The 21014-nt window shown below is 47.9% G+C and overlaps 1 protein-coding gene across 1 annotated transcript in view; it reads left to right on the top strand.

Moving 5' to 3' along the window:
- Positions 1-21014, top strand: part of LOC140728797 (sialic acid-binding Ig-like lectin 15) — a 35462-nt gene that overhangs the window by 10179 nt on the left and 4269 nt on the right. Inside the window, exons 2-3 of the mRNA XM_073047752.1 lie at positions 7162-7545; positions 12629-13018. Of these exons, the coding sequence (XP_072903853.1) occupies positions 7162-7545; positions 12629-13018 (774 nt within the window). The remainder of the gene's footprint in view (positions 1-7161; positions 7546-12628; positions 13019-21014) is intronic.

Below are 21014 nucleotides of genomic sequence, written 5' to 3'. Positions count from 1 at the left end.
ACTCGAAGAAAAGCATTGTGCTGCCTTTATGGCAGTTATTTAGTTTATAATATTTTCACTTAGTAATTCATTTTCTAGTTAAAGTTAGAAGAGTTTTAACTATATTTGTTTTCTGTACTACATCGCGGGATGCTATGACGTCACACCCGGTTTCGCCGCGTCTTGTGGGATACCGGTTTGCGATAAATGGGACGGCGGGGGGAGGGGGGGAGCGGCGGAGCCAAAACGCTGCTTTTAAGTTAAAGGCGATTAATAACTTTTCCTGGTAGGCTGCAGTATATATATTTTTTACCAGTCGTTAGGAGATATTGGAATGTTGTTCAGTAAAGAAGTATACGCAACGTATATTTAAAAGTAGCCGCGTTACGGGCACGGTTCGAAAAAAAGCATTTGCAATATGTATTTGTTTTTGTTACCATATGGATTTAATTAAAAGTTAAAAAATCCTCACGTGTAATATCTTTCTGTGTAAATATCTCATATTACAACGTGGGACACCTGCGGCCGAAAATCCGGTGCGACCTAAAATCCGGTGCGGCCTTTACAAGTAAAAAATTGATTTTATTTCTAAAATTAGAGCCAGCGGCTTTTAATCAGGTGCGCTCTGTAGTCCGGAATCTACGGTATATATATACAAGAAAAAAACAAAAGGCGCCAACTTATCAAAGTTCAGTCAGTTTAGTGCACATCGGTGGAGCTCATCCAGCGAACCATTCGACTCCTCGGTGGTCGTCCTCCTGAAACTCCCACTTCGGACTCCCCGGTGGTCCCCCGAGCGCACGTCCTCCTTCCTCGGCGTCTCCCTCCGGACTCCCCAAGCCCGCGCAACCCCTCCCCCAAGTTCCCAGCCTCACAAAACACAATAACATTCCCCATTGATTAACAAATGAATACAATTACCATATCAGCCATTCTAAAGCGAAACAACGGCAAGAGAAACTTTTAACAGACAAAGAAGCATTCCTACTCGTAACAAACCAAAGAAGTCCTTTTTAGTAACATACACAGGACATTGTACACATGACCTCTGTTTGTAGTCTCACCCATCCTCAGTGGAAAAAGCCTGCTTGCATTTGCTATCTGTAAAGGATGCAAGAACTCCAGGCGTGCGGTTAGATCGGGGGAAGCTAAGCATTGATGTTTGCAAAACTGCCACAGATTCCACTGAAATGCATTGAAGCGAGAGGTTTTACTGCTTGATGGCATTGAGCGCCGGTTGTAGCCCTTTTAAAAGGCCATTCTGCCCATTGACCTCAGGCTGGCTCCATGCAAAAGCACAAACAGAAAAGATTTGGCAGATGCTGGAAATCCAGAGCAACATAAAATGCTGGAGAAACAGCAGGTCAGGCAGAATCTATGGAGGGGAATAAACTGTTGAGATTTTGGGCCAAGACCTTTCATCAGGACTGGAGCAGAGAGAGGAGCAGTGCAAGAGGGTCTCAGTTAACTCCTGTCGAAGGGAGGATTTAAAAGATCTACATGGAAACACACAGTGAAATGTGTCGTTTGCTTGAACGAGCAACACAGTCTGAGGATGTACTGTGGGCCGCCCACAAATGTCACCACGTTTCCGGTGCCAACGTGACACAATTTACTGACCCTAACCATGTGTGTGGAATGTGGGAGGGAACTGGACCACCCGAAGGAAACCCAGGCAGTCACGGGGAGAACATCAAAAACCCCCACAGACAACCACAACAATCAAACCCTGATTGGTGACACTGTGAGGCGTTACGCTAACCGTGCCGCCCTTCAGAATTGGCATTCCTCTAAGAGACCTCATCGTGGAGCAAAATGAGGCACAAGGGATTCTGTAGATGCCGCAAATCCAGAGTGACACACAGAAAATGCTGGAGGAACTCAGCATGTCAGGAAGCATCTATGCAGGGGAAGAAGCAGTCAATGTTTCGGGCCAGACCCTTCTTCAGAAGGGCGAAGGATGAAAAGATAAAAACAACTCATTTGTCCAACCTCTCCTTATGCTCTCTAATCCAGGCTGCACCCTGGTGAACCTGTTCTGCACCCTCTCTAGACCCTCGACACCCTCAACATGGGGTGACCAGAACTGTGTACAATGCTCCAAGTGCAGTCTGACCAAAGTTTACAGCTGAAACATAGGACCGTAGGCAACAAGAGCAGACCTGGGCCATTCGGCCCATTGACTCTGCTGCATGTTCATCCATGTCTGATTTAGTTTTGAGAGTTTCCGACTTCTTGTAGAGTAATGGGTCTTTCTGGTCCAGCAAGTCCGTGCTATCCAATTACACCCGTGTGACCAATTGACCTACTAACCAGTAGGTCTTTGAGATGTGGGAGGAAAGGAGAGCACTTGGAGGAAACCCACACGGTCACAGTGAGACAATACAAATTCCATACAGACAACTGTGGGAATTGAACCCAGGTCGCTGGCTCTGTAACAGCGTAACACTAACCGCTGTACTACTGTAGCAACTCAAAATTTTAGAAGGATCTATTATCCCTCTTCACTCCATTCTCCTGCCTTCTGCACGTAACCTTTGATGCCTTTAAAAGTCAAAAACTTATCAACCTCTGCTTTAAATACACCCAATGACGGCCTCCACAAACATCTGTGGCAATAAATTCCACAGATTCAACCCCTTCTGGCTAAAGACATCCCTCCTCATCTCCATTCTAAAGGTACGTCCCTCTAAGCTGAAGCTGTGCCCTGTGGAGTAACACACAGGAAATGCTGGAGGAATTCAGCAGATCAGGCATCAACTACTGAGAGGAACGTACAGTCATCGATTTGGGCTGGAAAGGACGGGGCCAGTCCACAATATGGTTGAAGGATTTTTGGATCATTAGGACCTGTTCTGGGACAGGTATGACCTGTACAAAAAGGATGGGTTGCACTTGAAACTGAGGAGGACCAATATCCTGGCGGGGAAGTTTGCTAAGGCTTTTGGGGATGGTTTAAATGAGATTTGCAGGGGGTGGTAACCAAAGTGAAGCGGCAGAGGATGGGGAGGTTGGAGCACAAGCAGAGACAGTAGTGAGTTTGTGAGGAAGGATGGGCAGATGTTAGAGCAAAGATGCACTCAGCCTTTTGGTTTGAGATGTGTCTATTTTCATGCAAGGAGTATCATAAACAAGGCCGATTAACTTAGAGCGTGGATCAGTACATTGATGTTGTGGCCATTACAGAGACTTGGATGTCTCAGGAATAGGAATGGCTGCTGAGTATGCCAGGCTTCAGATGTTTCAAAAAGAACAGAGAGGGAGGCAAAAGAGCTGGGGGCATGACATTGCTAATTAGGGATAGTGTTATGGCTGCAGAAAAGGAGGAAGTCATGGAGGGATGGTCTATGGAGTTAGTGTGGGTGGAGGTCAGAAACAGAAAGGGGCAATAACTCTACTGGGTGTTTTTATAGACCCTGCAATAGTAACATGGATACCGAGGAGCAGATAGGGAGACAGATTATTTTAATAATAGGGTTATTGTGATTGGTGATTTTAACTTTCCTATTATTGACTGGAATCTCCCTAGAGAGAGGGGTTTAATGGGGTGGAGTTTGTTAGGTGTGTTCAGGAAGGCTTTCTGACACAATATGTAGATACGCCAACGAGAGGAGAGGCTGTACTCGATCTGGTATTGGGAAATGAACCTGGTCAGGTGTCAGATCTCTCTGTGGGAGAGCATTTTGGAGGTAATGAGCACAACTCTGTCTTCTTCACCATAGTGCTGGAGAGGGATAGGAGCAGACAATTTGGGAAAACACGTAATTGGGGTCGGGGGAAATATGATGCTGTTAGGCAGTGTGATGAACCCCTAGGTTTATCTTGCCATGGACTGTCATTTTAAGAGAGAGTGCCTGAGTGACGTCAGCCGCCAGCTTTCTCGGCTCCTGTTTGATTCCTACTAAGAGAGAGAGAGGGGCGGAACTATTTGACTCTGCAGCTTGTTTTGATTTAAGCAAGGACACTCACTCACTCACAGTCAGTCGCAGTTGGAGTCGGACAAGGGAAGGAAGCCAGTGACTAAGGGGTCACTGGTTGGAACTTTCGAATGCCCACAAGGGTGGGTTGAGCATTGACCCAGCACGTCAAAAGTGGCTATCATGTTGTGTGATTGGGGGCAACCTTGTGGAATCTACCTATGTGTTAACCCTTGCCTGGGTGGTAGTTCCCTTTGAAGACGGTACCCCTGTGATAAGCTACTATTGGTGATAATTCATAAGTGGATTTGGAACAACGACGGATAAAACCTACACTGATTGTTACCCTGTTTTACCACCATGGAACATGTGGAATATGACATAAATGCCCTCTCTCGACATTCAGCTTGGATTACAAATCTCTCTCTCACATCATTTAATCTGTGGATGAACTGAACTTTCATACCTCACCATCTCACGATTTTAAGCCTGGTGCCCCCCCCTCCCCGAGCTCAATAGTTTGGGAGTTATATTTACACATATGGATACTCATAACACTGTTAACTTTTGATTATTCTTGTTTACATTGCTATATTAAATAGATACTAATAAAGATAGTGGTTTCAACATCAAAACCAGACTCCAGGCGTGGACTATTGCGGCTCATTTAAACCATTACGGGTACGTAACAAGCAGGAATTTAGGAGCATAAATTGGGAGCAGATGTTGTCAGGGAAATGCACGGCCAAAATGTGGCAAATGTTCAGGGAACATTTGCATGGAGTTCTGCATAGGTATGTTCCATTGAGGCAGGGAAAGGTTGGTAGGGTTAAAGAACCATGGTGTACAAAGGATGTAGAAAATCTAGTTAAGAAGAAAAGTTTACAAAAGGTTCGAGAAACTAGGTACTGTTAGATCTCTAGAAAATTACAAGGTTGCTAGGAAGGAGCTTAAAAATGGAATTAGGAGAACCAGAATGAGAAGACCTTGGTGATCAGGATTAAGGAAAGCATTGTACAAGTATGTGAAGAGCACGAGGATGAGCCGTGTGAGAATAGGACTCATTAGGTGCGATGGTGGAAACCTGTGCACGGAGAGAGAATGACAAACGCCCGAAACCCTGACTCGACCCCAGCCTGTAACGCTCTATATTTCAATAAGAGTCTGAGGTGAATTGGTTTGTCACCAAAGACACTGGCAAATTTCTACAGATATACCTGGAGAGTGTTCTAACTGTCTGCATCACCGTCTGGTCTGGTGGGGCCACTGCTCAGGGTCAGAAAGACCAGCAGAAAGTTATAAACTCAGTCAGCTCCATCGTGAGCACTGGTGTCCCCAGCACCCAGGACACCTTCAAAATGCAACGCCTCAAAAAGGCGGCATCCATCATTACGGACCCAGCACCCAGGACATGCCCTCTTCTCATTGCCACCATCAGGGAGGAGGAACAGGAGCCTGAAGACACACACTCACCTATTCAGGAACAGCTTCTTCCCCTCCGCCATCAGATTTCTGAATGGTCAATGAATCCATGAGCTCTTCCTCAGAATTTTTTCACTCTTTTTGCCCAACTTGTTTATTTCCTTTCCTTATTTTATATGCACTGACTGTAATTTATAGAATTTATTATTATACATTGCCTTGAACTGCTGCCGCAAAACAACAAATTTCATGACATACGCCAGTGATGCAATCTCGTTGTCTATTCTATTGTTTCTGTATTAAATCTGATTCTGATTCTGACGTAACCCCCCACTCCGGACTCTACAGCACCAGACCGCAGCGTGTAGCCCACTCCTGAGTATCCATTATTGCACATATAAACCCCCCAGCCTGGACCCTCCTATGGATCACAGCCTGTTCCCAGTCCTGGCTATCCATTACTGATCATTTAGTTGTCAGGCCCTGCTGGTGTATCTGGAAGATCGCTGAAAGCCTGTGTCGATCAACTGTTGGGAAAGATGAAGGATATCTTCAATCCCTCACTGCTGCAGTCAGAGGCCCCACCTGCTTCAAAAGGGTAACATCATACCCGTGCCCAGGCAGAGCAGGGTGAGCTGCCTTAACGACCATCACCCAGTGGCACTCACATCTACTGCCATGAAATGCCTCGAGAGGTTGGTCTTGGCTGGAATCCACTCCTGCCTCAGGAAGAGCCTGGGCCCATGGCAATTTGCCCGTCACCACAACAGGTCTACAGTGGATGCAATCTCACTGGCTTCTCACGTGGCCTTGGCTCACCCGGACAACAGCAAAACTTTGCACTGCTTATCGAATTGAATTTTTATATATATTTAATGTAAATAATAGTTTTTATTTTATGCTTTGCACTGTACAGCTGTGGCAAAACAACAAATTTCACGACAGATGCCGGTGATATTAAACCTGATTCTGATTCCCCTCCCCCATGTCAGGGCCCAGTCTGTAACTCACTCCCCTGGTTTGATGGTCGTCAGGCCCACTGACATCTGAAGATCCGCTCGTGACAGTAGTGAAACTCCAGGTCTGTTTCCCAGATTTTCACCCACTTTCCCCACCTTCCCCACTCTTGACCCGGTTCCACCTGCCAGACGCATCTCCCCCAGTGGGTCCCATTCTCATCTCAGAGTATCAGGCTGGAGAGTGAGCCCTTGGTGGCCCTCCCTCAAACAACTGATTACAATCACCTCTCTCCATCTGAATCTCCTTTCCTTCCCTCTTCTCCATCTTTCACCACTTACCACATCTCCCATCTCCCTTCCCCCTCCCTACCCAGCACAACCTGCCCTTAAACTCACACCCCACCTCAATCCTCAATCACCTCAGAATTCCTGTCCCACCCCTCTTCTATCACCTCTGACTCCTCTCTCACCCCTCAACAGTCCATCAATCACCTCAGACTACGGTCTCACCCTCCTCAATCCATCTATCCCCTCAGACTCCTGTCTCACCTCCCCTTTCCCTCTGGCCATTCAACACTCCTCTATCAGTCCCGATGCAAACCAAAACTTCAACATCCTTTCACACCCACAGATGCAGCTCGACCGGCTGAATTCCTTCAGCAGATTGTTCGTTGTTCAAATATTGACCTCTCTCTCTCTCTCTCTCACACACACACACACTCAATTTCTCACTCACTCTCTCTCTATCACTGCCTCTCTCTCTCCCTCCTCTCTCATTCACTATCTCTCTCTCTATCTCACTCTCACTCATTCACTACATCTCTCTATCTCACTATCTCTCTGACTCTCTCATTCACTCACTCACTCTCTCTCTCTCTCTGCAGAGTTTTCGATAAATGGTTGGTCAATGTCCGGCGCTGATGTGGTCTCTGCGGTGGAAGGAGCCTCCGCTGTGTTACCGTGTACTTTCACCCACCCACATCCTGATGTCGTCCTGTCCGGCTCCGTGATCTGGTACAAGACAGAACCAGGTGCTACAAAACCGGTGTTTAACTGCACATATCCCGGTTCCGGCCCCTCCTGGTGCGATACAACGACACAGGAGGCTGGAGGAGGGCGGTTCGGATTCGTGGGGAACCTCAGTCGGAGAGATGCCTCGATAATGGTGGAGCGTCTGAACCGGAGTGACGGTGGTCGGTATCGGTGCCGGGTGGAGCTCAATGTTGACAACTTTCAAACGGCGGTTCTAACAGATCTGTCTGTGAGAGGTGAGGACCGATGTTTAAGCATTGAGTTGTAAATCTACACTAATCATTTCACATTTTATCTCCCTGAAAACTTATTTTATTCATAATTTGCAAGTACATTTTGCAGGATAATCATGTCAAATAGATGTGATTGTCATGTGCACTAGCACGTAGAACACTACAGCACCGTACAGGCCCTTCAGCCCACAATGTTGTGCTGACCCTTAAACCTGCTCCAAGATCAATCTAGCCCCCTTGCCTCCCACATACCCCTCCATTTCTACAACATCCGTGTACCTGTCTCAGAGTCTCTCTCTCTCTCTCTCTCCCTCTCCCTCCCTCCCTCTCACTCCGCTCCCCTCCTCCCTCTCCCTCTCCCCCTCCCTCTCTCTCGCTTTCCCCTCCCCCTCTCCCCCTCTCCCTCCCCCTCTCCCCCTCTCCCTCCCCCTCTCCCTCTCCCCCTCTCCCTCTCTCCCTCTCCCTCTCCCTCTCCCTCTCCCCCTCTCCCTCTCCCTCTCCCTCTCCCCCTCCCCTCCCCCTCCCCCTCCCCCTCTCCCCCTCTCCCCCACTCCCCCTCTCCCTCTCCCTCTCCCCCTCCCCCTCCCCCTCTCCCTCTCTCCCTCTCCCCCTCCCTCTCCCCCCTCCTCTCCCCCTCTCCCCTCCCCCTCCCCCCGGTCCGTGACGCTGCTGCCATTTCAGTCAGCAATGAAGGGCCTCCATCTCTGGCAGCATTCAGGGCTTCCTTCATCGTGTCAGTAGCTTCCTCTCGGTTTTCACTGCTGTCAGTCATACAATTCCCGAGTGGGACTCAGGAATACCGTCACACTCAGATGTCGAAGGGTTCTCCATTGCTGTTTCCATAACAACATTGTTTTACCCGTCAGGGTTGTTACCCTGAGCTGAACCCCCGAACCTGGAGGATCAGTGATCCTCTCTTACAGAGAATATAGAAACAGAAATCTACAGCACATTACAGGCCATTCGGCCCACAATGCTGTGCTGACCATGTAACCTACTCTAGAGAGATTACCTCAGGGCTCTTGAACTCAGTCCCACAGCTGATGAATGCCAGTCCACCATACACCTTCTTAACACCACTGTCAACCTGTGCAGCAGCTTTGAGTGTCCTATGGACAGAGTCCCCAAGATCCAGCTCATCCTCCACACTGCCACCTGTCTTACCATTCATATATTCTGTATTCAAATTTGACCTACCAGAATGAATCACTTCACACTTATCTGGGTTGAACTCCATCTGTTCTACACACCCTCCACTCTCTGTGTAATGAACCTGCCTCTGACCTCTGACATCCCCCGAATACTTTCCAGGAAAAGTCTCTGGCTGTCTGCTCGATTATGCCTCTTATCATCTTGTTCACCTCTATCAAGTCACCTCTCATCTTTCTTCACTCCCAAGAGAAAGTCTCCAGCTCGCTCAACCTTTCCTCATTAAACATCCTCTCTGGTCCAGGCAGCATCCTGGTAGATCTCCTCTACGTCCTCTCGAAAGCTTCCTCATCCTTCCTATAATGAGGTGAGTGGAACTGAACTTACTTGCTGCTGCAGGTTCGATTTTCATTGCACGTCTGCCTACGTGTCTGCACAGGTGCTGTGAAAATCCAGTTGCCGCAGCAACACAGGCACAGAGTGTTGCATCAGAAAAGCAGCAATCAAGGTCAAGTTTATTGCCATCTGACTGTACACAGATACAGAACGTCAAGGGTGGTAATCTCGGGACTGCTGCCTGTGCCACGAGACAGAGAGGGTAGGAACAGGAAGTTATGGCAGATGAATGCGTGGCTGAAGAGTTGGTGCAGGGGGCAGGGGTTCAGATTTCTGGATCATTGGGATCTCTTCTGGGGAAGGTCTGACCTGTACAAAAAGGACGGGCTGCACCTGAACTGGAAAGGGAGCAATATCCTGGCGGGCAGGTTTGCTGGAGCTGTTGGGGAGGGTTTAAACTAGTTTGGCAGGGGGGTGGGAATCAGAATGTGAGTGCAGAGATTAGGGTAGAAGGACAAGGGCATGATGCTATGTGTTCTGAGTTGGTGAGGAAGGACAGGCAGGGGACAAAACATAAATGTAGCCAGTTAGAGGGGTTGAAATGTGTCTATTTCAGTGCTAGGAGTATTAGGAATAAAGGGGATGAACTTCGAGCATGGATCAGTATGTGGAACTACGATGTTGTGGCTGTTACTGAAACTTGGCTGGAGGAAGGGCAGGATTGGCTGATGCAGGTACCAGGGTTTAGGTGTTTTAAAAGGAACAGGATGGGAGGTAGAAAGGGGGGGTGAGTAGCATTACTGGTCAGGGATAGTATCACGGCTATAGAAAGGGAGGACGCTGCAGAAGGAGTGTCCAAGGAGTCAGTGTGGGTGGAAGTCAGAAATAGGAAGGGATCAATCACTGTGCTGGGAGTAGTCTACAGGCCCCCAAATAGCCCTCGGGACACCGAGGAGCAGATAAGCAGGCAGATTTTAGAATGGTGCACAAAATACAGGGTTGTAGTTATGGGTGATTTCAACTTCTCTCATATTGACTGGCATCTCCTGACTGCAAGGGAGATAGATGGGGCTGAATTTGTCAGGTGTGTTCAAGAAGGATTCCTGACACAGTAAGTGGACCGGCCGATGAGAGGAGAGGCCATACTGGATCTGGTTCTGGGTAATGAACCTGGTCAGGTGACAGACCTCTTGGTGGGGGAACATTTTGGTGAGAGTGACCACAACTCCCTTAGCTTCAGCAGAGCTAAGGAAAAGGATAAAATCAGACAAAATGGTAACGTGCTTAACTGGGGAAGGGCTAACAATGAAGGGATGATGCAGGAACTAGCGAGAGTAAATTGGAAACAGATGTTCAGGAGTAAAAGCACAGAAGCAATGTGGGAGAAGTTTAGGGACCACTTGTGCTGGGTTCAGGATAGATTTGTCTCACTGAGGCAAGGAAAAAATGGTAGGAAAAGGGAACCGTGGCTGACGAAACACGTGGGGCAACTCGTCCAGAGGAAGAAGGAAGTATATGTTAGATATAAGAAGCAGGAAGCAGGAGGGGCTCATGAGAAATATAGGGTAACCAGGAAGGAGCTTAAGAAAGGACTTAGGAGAGCTCAAAGGGGACATGAGAAGGCCTAGGCATGTAGGATTAAGGAGAACCCCAAGGCGTTCTATGTGTATGTGAAGAACAGAAGGATGACAAGAATGAAGGTGGGGCCACTAAAGGATAAAGAGGGCAAAATGTGCCTGGTGGTGGAGGAGGTTGGGGAGGTCCTAAATGAATACTTTGCTTCAGTATTAACAAGTGAAAAGGACCTTGATCAGGGTGAGGTCGAAATAGAGCAGGTCTGTGTGCTGGACAATGTGGAGATTAAGGAAGAAGTATTGGATCTTCTTAAAAACATCAAAATTGATAAGTCCCCAGGACCGGACGTGATATACCCCAGGTTGCTGTGGGAGGTGAGAGAAGAAATCACTGGAACAGTAGTTATGATCTTTGAATTCTCTTTGGCTGCAGGGGAGGTGCCGGAGGATTGGAGAATGGCAAATGTAGCTCCCCTTGTTTAAAAATGTTAATAGGGAGAATCCTGTGAACTAGAGACTGGTGGGTCTTACGTCGGTGCTCTGAAAACTATTGGAAAGGATTCTTAAGGATAGGATCTGTGAGCATTTGGAGAAGTACAGTCTACTCAAGGATAGTCAACATGGCTTTGTGAAGGGAAGGTCGTGCCTCATGAGCCTGACTGAGTTTTTTGAAGAGGTAACAAAAGAAATTGATGAGGGTAGGGCAGTAGATGTGGTCTACATGGAATTTAGCAAAGCATTTGACAAGGTCCCTCACAAGAGACTCATCCAGAAAGTCATGAGGCATGGAATCAATGGAACCTTGGCTGCTTGGATAAAAAATTGGCTTACAGGAAGAAAGCAGAGGGTAGTAGTGGAAGGAAAGTATTCTGCCTGGAGGTCGGTGACTAGTGGAGTGCCACAAGGATCTATCCTGGGATCCCTGCTCTTTAAGTATAACTGAGAATGCATGTAGTTTGCAGCACAGGTAAACAGTAAACAGCTCAGTGCACTATCTTTGTAGAAAGCAGGGTTCACTGTAGAATTCCTTCTCAAACACACCAGCTCAGGTTGTAGAACACTTTCAGTGTAGTAAGTATTGATCAGTATTATTACTCTGTATTGATTAGTGTTGTTACAGTATAGTGACTAGTGTTGTTATACAATACTGACTGGTGTTGCTTCATTGTGGTGATTGTGTTGTCATACTGTACTGATTAGTGTTGTTATACTGCAGTGACTAGTGTTTTTACACTGTACTGAGTAGTGTTATAATTCTGTAGTGACTAATGCTATGACACTGTTATGCCTAGTGTTGTTATGCTGTTGTGACTAGAGATGTTACTCTGTAGTGAGTAGTGTTATTACACTTTAGTGAATAGAGTGGTCACACTACAGTGACTAGTGTTGTTACAATGTAGTGACTGATGTTCTTACACTAGTGGTATAACAACATTAGTGGTTAATGTTGTTATACTTTAGTCATTAGCATTATTGCACAGTAGTGACTAGTGTTGTTACACTGTACTGATTAGTGTTGTTACACTGTAGTGATTAGTATTGTTGCACTGTACTGACTAGAGTTGTCACACTGTACTGATTGGTGTTATACTGTACTGATCGGTGTTGTTACACTGTACTGATTGGTGTTGCTGCAGTGTATTGATATGTGTTGTTTCACTGTAATGGCTGTTACATTGTACTGATCGGTGTTGTTATACTGTACTGATCTGTGTTGTTACACTCCACTGATTAGTGTTGGTGTCAGTTGGTTCAACAACTGAATGGTTGAAGGGAATTAGCTGTTCCTGAACGTGGTGGTGTGAGATTTAGGCTTCTCTGCCTCCAGTCCGATCGGGCTGTTTTATATTCGAAAGAGTTTCCCTAGTTTGAATGGTTTGCAATCAGTGAGACACATGTGGGGGTCTTTTCATTCTGGTGGTCACTGAGGGGAGTATTTATTGTTTTGTTGGCTGGAAATTTTGTCAGTGGTTAAACCTGTTTGGTGGGGGTTAACTGATATATTCAGGCACCTGTCCTTCCCTCAGCTCCCGGCGAGAGTGTCTCTGTGATGACTGGAACCGAGGGAGCTTCGGCCACGTTACCCTGTGTGTTCACACGGCCTCCGCAGAACCTCACCGCACACACGGTGACGTGGATGAGGAAGGATCCCTACCGACACATCGTCACATTCAGGCACCAAGGAAATGGATCGTGGGCAGCGGAAAACGGAGTGACTCGGTACGAGCTCGTCGAGGACCCAGAGCTGGGAAATGCCTGGATCAGGATAAAGCAGCTGAGAGTGGAGGACAGTCACAGCTACCTGTGTCTGGCTGAGTTCAGGAAAAGCAATCATGATTACTCATCCTATGGAAACCACGTCAAATCCCCATATACCCATGTGATCCAGAGTGAGATCCAACTGCAGGTCAGACCAGGTAAGAAACCATTGACACATTCTGCTGGGCATGGGGAGGGTTTTAGGGGTGGGTGGGGTGAAGCCTGCTACCATTATCCTTTCTCTAATCAACCCCCACCCCCATGTTTATCTGTCTGTCACCGAGTGAGATCTGACTGTAGATCAGACCCGGAAAAGAACCCGTCGCCACATTCAAGTTCAAGTTTAATTGTCAATCAGCCACACGTGCATACAGCAAAACAAAACAGCGTTCCTCCAGGGACAAGGTGTAAAGCAGAGTAGCAACAGCACACAGTACACATCGTTACGATCGCAGAAAAGCATACAGTCACAAAAAGACATAATATAGCCCAAGTTCCTGAGTGGTCTGGCTTGGAGCTGGATGGTAGATTGGATATTGTCCTGGTCCAGCTTGTCTCTCACTAAGTGAACACTGGGGGGCAGCACTGGGCAAAAGAGGAAGGCAGCACCCATGGGAGGGGCCTGTCCCCAACCCACTCCGGACTCCAGCACGTCCACAGAGGCCTCTGCTCTCTCCCACACCATCTCGGCATCTTCTGCAGTGTTCAGGGATGGGTCAGAACCTCCAGCACCCATTGCATTCTGTGTCCAGACTCCGGGGATGAATGTTATGTCGGCCACTCCCAGCCTCAGCTGGTGATGAGTTCCATTTCCCCACCACATCTCCATCTCAGACAGTCCTTCACACAGGGTGGCCCCCAGACCTTCAATGGGCCCCCTGGCGGGGCCTTGCCTGATCCTGGGAGGAATGAGTGGAGTTCTAACGGAGGATCAGGAAGCTTCCCAGAGACGACACACACTCAGGTCAAGTCAATTCAAGTTTATTGTCATTTTGACCATAGACTGCTGGTACAGTACGCAGTAAAAACAAAACAACTTTCCTCCAGAACCCTGGTGCTACATGAAACAACACAAAACTACACTAGACTATGTGAAACAGCACAAGGCTACACTAGGCTACATAAAACCACATAAAAACTGTACTAGACTACAGACCTGCACAGGACTACATAAAGTGCACAAAACAGTGCAGGGCAGTACAATAACTAATAAACAAGACAATAGGCACAGTAGAGGACAAATTCCAATATAATAATAAATGATGTAGATATCAGTCTAGACTAGTGGTCACCAAACTTTTTAAGCCCAAGATCGACCCTACTAAATCGGTTAGTCACATGCATGCACATCGAACAGAAAAGACCGGAAATAAAACCCCGCAACCCAGAAGTCCAAATAATGTGTGTACACCAGGGGTCACCACCGTTTTTTGCACCACGGACCGGTTTAACATCGACAATATTCTTGTGGACCAGCCGACGGATGGGGGGGTGGGGGTGTTAATCACGACCGGAATACAGCGATACTCGAAGCCGGTTCCTTTTGTCCAGTCTATTCCGCAATTTAGTTTCCTTGGCTCTCAGCACTTAGCTTCTGTCCCACTTGCTCACGTTTTTTCCGCTGAAAAACCTCAACCGGTTTGTCTCTAAGTACAGGGTGCTTGGACTCAGGGTACCGAAGCAGTTTTGAAGCAGCTTCATTGCCTCATTAGACAGCCTCTGGGCCCGAACTCCAGCCTCCCACCCGCCCGCCGCCAGACGCCTTGGCCAGGTGTGGCTGGTCGTGGGTGGGGTGAGAGGACAAGGTGAGGGCCGGAGGTCCCCGTGCCGGGGCCGCGGCGGTCGCAGTCCGGAGAGAGTGACCGACCGAGCGAGGAGTGTGACAGGCCTGCTCCCGCCCCCCTAGTAGGATCTATCGGCCGACAAAGGGATGTCTTGACGGATGACTTTCAGTAGATCGCAGCGAGGTAGCTGCTCTGCTACTTACGAAACCCTGAGCCCGAATTAGGTCATCTGCGAATATTTTAGCACCGGGTTTCCCACGAACATTTGGTGTGCTAAGCAAGTTTAGAAGCAGCTCCCATCTATCCGTGCTCCAGGCCAGTAGCAACGGCACTTCCCACCGGCCACGCGAGGCCAATCAGTGATCCCTGGCGCGAGAGTATCTCTGCGTTTAGGCGACTGACGACCTCGCGTACGTTCAAGTTCAACAGTGGGCGTGACAGGGAATGAGGAAAGGTGCAGCTGATCCATATCGTTTCTTCACGGCCCGGTGGTTGGGGACCACTGAAGTACACTGTGTAGTGCATGGCGGGGGAGCTACACACATGCGCACTGGGCAGAAAGAACAGAACTAAAACCCCGCAACCCAGTAACAATCTCTATAAAGTATTTGTGTATTTATTTTTTCTTTTTTTGGGATCTACTGGGAAGGTCTCAAAGATCGACCAGTCGATCGCGATTGATGGGTTAGCAACCACCAGTCTAGACTCTGGGTATTGAGGAGTCTGATCAGTTGGGGAAAGAAACTGTTGCACAGTCTGTTCGTGAGAACCCGAATGGTTCGGTACCTTTTGCCAGATCGCAGGAGGGAGAAGAGTTTGTGCGAGGGGTGTGTGGGGTTCTTCACAATGCTGTTAGCTTTGTGGGTGCAGCACGTGGTGTAAATGTCTGTAATGCAGGAAGAGAGACCCCAATGATCTTCTTAGCTGACTTCACCATCTGCTGCAGGGTCTTGCGATCCGAGATGGTGCAATTTCCAAACCAGGCAGTGATGCAGCTGCTCAGGATGCTCTCGATACAACCCCTGTAGAATGTGGTGAGGATGGAGGGTGGGAGATGCAGTTTTCTCAGCCTTCGCAGAAAGTAGAGACGCTGCTGGGCTTTCTTGGCTATGGAGCTGGTGTTGGGGGACCAGGTGAGATTCTCCGCCAGGTGAACACCAAGAAGTTTGGTGCTCTTAACAATCTCAACGGAAGAGCTTGAAGTTTCAGGAAGAGCTTCCTTTCTGTTGTCAGATTTCTGAATGGACAATCAGAAGAATGTCCTTTTTTTCCCTTTTTTCCCCTCTTTTTCCCTCTTTTTGTTCTACATAATTTAAAATTATACATATAGATATATATTTCTTATTGTAAAGAAACAAAAAAAAAGAAAAGGGCCCATTCTCCTGAAACAGTCGAATTTGCAAACATTGGAGCCCACTGATAAGGTCGATCATCCACCATTGACCTCCTCTGATCGTCACTGACCTTTGGACCCTCACTCCAACTCCATTCCATCCGGCGGTCTACCTTCTCTCTCCATTCGCGTCTTCTCTCCTCATCTCTCCCCAGCAAAAGACCATGAATTCCCGGCTCCCAGACACACAAGAAAGAACAACATCCCTCTCATTCACAAACATGCCCCATTATCTCCAGTTACAACCCAAACATTGCTACTCCAGAGAAACCATTACCTCAGCAGTGGAACATCACAGAGAAGCCATTACATTAGCAGTGAAACCGTACGGTGTGTTACAGTAATTTATAGTCTTTTTATTAATATGTATTGTAATGTATTATCGTGTGGCGGGATGGAGATGTGTCTCTACCTAAGGGGGTGTAAGATGCTCCTTCCCTCCGCGAGCCTGCAGGTCACCCTTGCCCACGGTGTAGCACCTGCTTAGCCCCCCCACCCCTCCTTCCAGCCCAGAATCAGGGTGATGTGAAGCCATGGGAACAGATGGTGGATGTTCGTATAAGCAGCTGGTGCAGATCACAAGTCCTGGTTATACACATGAAAAGATAGGCCAAAGCCAGCATGGTTTCCTGAAAGGAAAATCCTGCCTGACAAAACTACTGCAATTCCTTGAGGAAATTACAAGCGGGGTAGATAAAGGAGATGCAGTAGTTGTGGTGTACTTGGATTTCCAAAAGGCCTTTGACAAGGTGTCACACATGAGGCTGCTTAGCAAGATAAGAGCCCATGGAATTACAGGGGAGTTACTAGCATGGGTGGAACATTGACTGGTCGGCAGAAAATAGAGAGTGAGAGTGTGAGTCGAGTAAGGGGCACTGCCACCCGGCTGTAATCCCTGATGAAACGACGATAGAAGTTTGCAAACCCAAGTTTGCTTGAGCGTCGTGGGTCTTGGCCACTCCGCCACCGCCCGGATCTTTTCGGGATCCACTCTCACTCGTCCGCTCTCGATGATGTACCCTAAGAAGCTGACTGAGGGGACATGAAACTCTCACTTCTCAGCTTTAACGATACTTTGTTCTCCCAAAGCCTCTGCAGAACCTGACCAACATGGTGGGTGTGTTCCTGAAGACGGCGGGAGAAGATTAAGATGTCATCCAAATAAACAAACACAAAACGGTTAATAAAGTCTCTAAGGACATTGTTTATCAGGGCTTGGAAAACGGCCGGGGCATTGGTGAGGCCGAATGGCATGACCAGGTATTCGTAGTGACCAAGAGGGGTGTTAAATGCTGTTTTCCACTCATCTCCCTCCTTTATTCTGAGCAGGTGGTAGGCACTTCGTAGGTCCAACTTGGAGAAGATGGTGGCTCCGTGAAGTGGTTGGAAAGCAGAGTTGATAAGGGGCAGTGGATACTTGTTCTTTATAGTTATGCTGTTTAGGCCTCGGTAGTCAATGCAGGGGCACAGTCAACCGCCTTTCGTCCACACAAAGAAGAAACCTGCGCCAACAGGGGAGGATGAGGGTCGGGTTATGCCTGCTGTGAGAGATTCATTTAGGTAAGCCTCCATTGCTTCCTCTCTGGCCGGGACAGGTTATTCAGCCGACTGGTAGGTACAGGGGCACTGGGGAGAAGGTCAATAGTGCAATCGTAAGGTTGGAGTGGAGGCAGGGAAAAGGGCCCATTATTTACTAAACACTTGTCCCAGATCGTAATACTCTGCTGGAACCTTGGATAAGTCAGGGGTTTCAGAAGCAGACAAGTTTGCGGTGACTTTGACAGGAGAAAGGGCCGACTGTAGACAAGTGGAGTGACAGAACGGACTCCAGCTGACTATCTTCCAGGTGGACCAGTCGATGTGGGGATTATGGCAGCTTAACCAGGGTACCCAAGAACAATAGGAGCTTGAGGAGAGGAAATTAGGTTAAATTGTCCCTGTTCCCGATGGTTCCCAGAGAGAGTAAGAGACAGGCGTGGTGTACAGTGTGTGACTCGGGCCAGTAGTCTACCATCCAGTGCCTGGGCTTCCAGAGGGATACTCAACAGCTCCGGAGGAATTCCGGCCTGGGAAGATATGTTTCCATCCAAAAGGTTTCCCTCAGCGCCAGAGTCCACTGGAGCGGACAGAGTTCACTATCTTTCACCATGTCGCTGAGGCCATTCGGAAATACCCCTTGGAGTGCCTCATCGTTCCACCCCGAGTTCCACCCGCTAATGTCCAGAATTCCACGGAATATTCGGCAACACTGCGTGAGCCCTGACAGAAGTAAGTAGACACTTAGCAACAGCTTTACCACGGACGGGGAGGTCAAAGATCTTTCTCATTTCTGTAATAAAGGTGGGGAATGAAGAGCAGATATCCAGCTGATTGTCCCAAACAGCTGTAGCCCCCGCTAAGGCACTTTCCCGCAACAACCCCATGATATAAGCTATCTTTGACTTGTCTGATCAAACACCAAGGAGCATTGCAGAAGGAAGGCCCGGCACTTCCCCAAATCCCCAGCGGAGTGTTCTGGTTCAGGTACGTGAGGCTCTCTTGGCGTGGGTGTTGCTGACACGTAGGGGTTGCCACTACAGACTGGCTGGGTTGGTTAGACAGAGTTCCAGGAGTGGATGGGGTAAAATGAGTGGATACTCGGTCCACCTGGTCACCAATCTTCTTTACATTCACAGACAGGGAACGGAGGTTCTCCATGACCTCCCGGAGAAGTTGATCGTGCAGACCCAGCAGGGAGCCCTGGCTAGCGAGGGTTTGTTACAGGGTATTCATATCCACTGGGTCCATTGTGGCCAGATCGTTCTGATGCAATGGAACGTGGCGAATGAGGAGAACCCAAGTGCAGGACACAGGCATGGGTGACAATCTTTGCATCATCAATGGGGACGGGAGAGGTTCTGGAGGATTGGAGGGTCACGGATGTTGTTCCTTTATTCAAGAAGGGGAGTAGATATAGCCCAGGAAATTATAGACCAGTGAGTCTTACCTCAGTTGTTGGAAAGCTGATAGAAAAGATCCTGAGAGGAAGGTTTTATGAAAATTTGGAGGTATAACATGATTAGGAGTAGTCGGCATGGCTTTGTCAAAGGCAGGTGGCGCCTTATGAGCCTGATTTGAATTTTTTGAGGATGTGACTAAACGCATTGATGTAGGGAGAGCCGTAGATGTAGTGTATATGGATTTCAGCAAGGCATTTGATAAGGTACCCCATGCAAGGCTTATTGAGAAAGTAAGGAGGCACAGGATCCAAGTGGACATTGCTTTGTGAATTGAGAATTGGCTTGCCCACAGAAGGCAAAGAGTGGTTCTAGACAGGTCATATTCTGCAAGGAGGTCGGTGACCAGTGGTGTGCCTCAGAAATCTGTTCTGCGACCCCTACTCTTCGTGATTTTTATAAATGACCTGGATGAGGAAGTGGAGGGATGGGTTAGTAAATTTGTTCATGACACTAGGTTAGGTGTGTTGTGGATAGTGTGGAGGGCTGTCAGAGGTTCCAGCAGGACATCGATAAAATGCAAGACTGGGCTGAGAAGTGGCTGATGGAGTTCAACCCAGAGAAGTGTGAGGTGGTTCATTTTGGTAGGTCAAATATGATGGCGGAATATAGTATTAATGGTAAGACTCTTGGCAGTGTGGAGGATCAGAGGGATCTTGGGGTCTGAGTCCATAGGAAGCTCAAAGCAGCTGCGCAGGTTGACTCTGTGCTTAAGAAGGTGTACGATGTATTGGCCTTCATCAATCGTGGAATTGAATTTCGGAGCCGAGGGGTAATGTTGCAGCTATATAGGACCCTGGTCAGACCCCACTTGGAGTACTGTGCTCAGTTCTGGTCACCTCACTACAGGAAGGATGTGGAAGCCATAGAAAGGGTGCAGAGGAGATTTACAAGGATGTTGCCTGGATTGGGGAGCATGCCTTATGAGAATAGGTTGAGTGAACTCGGCCTTTTCTCCTTGGAGTGACGGAGGATGAGAGGTGACCTGATTGAGGTGTATAAGATAATGAGAGGCATTGATCGTGTGGATCATCAGAGGCTGTTTCCCGGGGCTGAAATGGTTGCCACAAGCGGACACAAGTTTACGGTGCTGGGGAGTAGGTACAGAGGAGATGTCAGGGGTAAGTTTTTTTACTCAGAGAGTGGTGAGTGTGTGGAATGGGCTGCCAGCAACAGTGGTGGAGGTGGATACGATAGGGTCTTTTAAGAGACTTTTAGGTCGGTACATGGAGCTTAGTAAAATAGTGGGCCATAGTCAAGCCTAGTAATTTTTGAGGTAGTGACATGTTCAGCACAACTTTGTGGGCCAAAGGGCCTGTATTGTACTGTAGGTTTTCTATTGAGTTAGGATGCAGACGTGGACGTGAATGTTAGACAGCAAATAGGAGGAACATTGACACGGAGCCTAGACACTGAGACTTGACTCAGAGAGACAGAGTCTCACAGGTAAACCTTCAAACTGGAGCTGAACTTGGAACAAATGGTTCTAAGCGGTTGGGAAACGTTAGTTATCAGACAGGAAAAAGACTAACGAACTGGCAACTGGGGTTTGTAACACCGGGGTTCTTATACTGCAGGTCCTGATGGAAAATAGGTGTGCCGTCATCAAAGAAAATTAGAACCAATTGGGAAATTAACGGTCAGAACCATGGCACAATCAAAGGAAATTATAGGATACTAGGGAATAAACGATCAGGACTGTGACAATTCTAGGACAAGTACCACGACTTCAGGATTGAAGGATGTTCATTTAGAACAGAGATGTGGAGAAATTATTTTAGTCAGAGGGTGATAAATCTGTGGAATTTGTTGCCACGAGCGGCTGTGGAAGCCAAGTCATTGGGTGTATTTAAGGCAGAGATAGATAGGTTGTTGATTAGCCAGGGCATCAAAGGGTATGGGGAGAAGGCAGGGGAGTGGGGATGACTGGAAGAATTGAATCAGCCCATGATTGAATGGCAGAACAGACTCGATGGGCTGA

This window comes from Hemitrygon akajei, chromosome 6 (assembly GCF_048418815.1).
Source record: "Hemitrygon akajei chromosome 6, sHemAka1.3, whole genome shotgun sequence".
Lineage (NCBI taxonomy): Eukaryota > Metazoa > Chordata > Chondrichthyes > Myliobatiformes > Dasyatidae > Hemitrygon > Hemitrygon akajei.
Note: the sequence above shows the minus strand (reverse complement) of the source record. Positions and strands in the feature narration are given on the sequence as shown.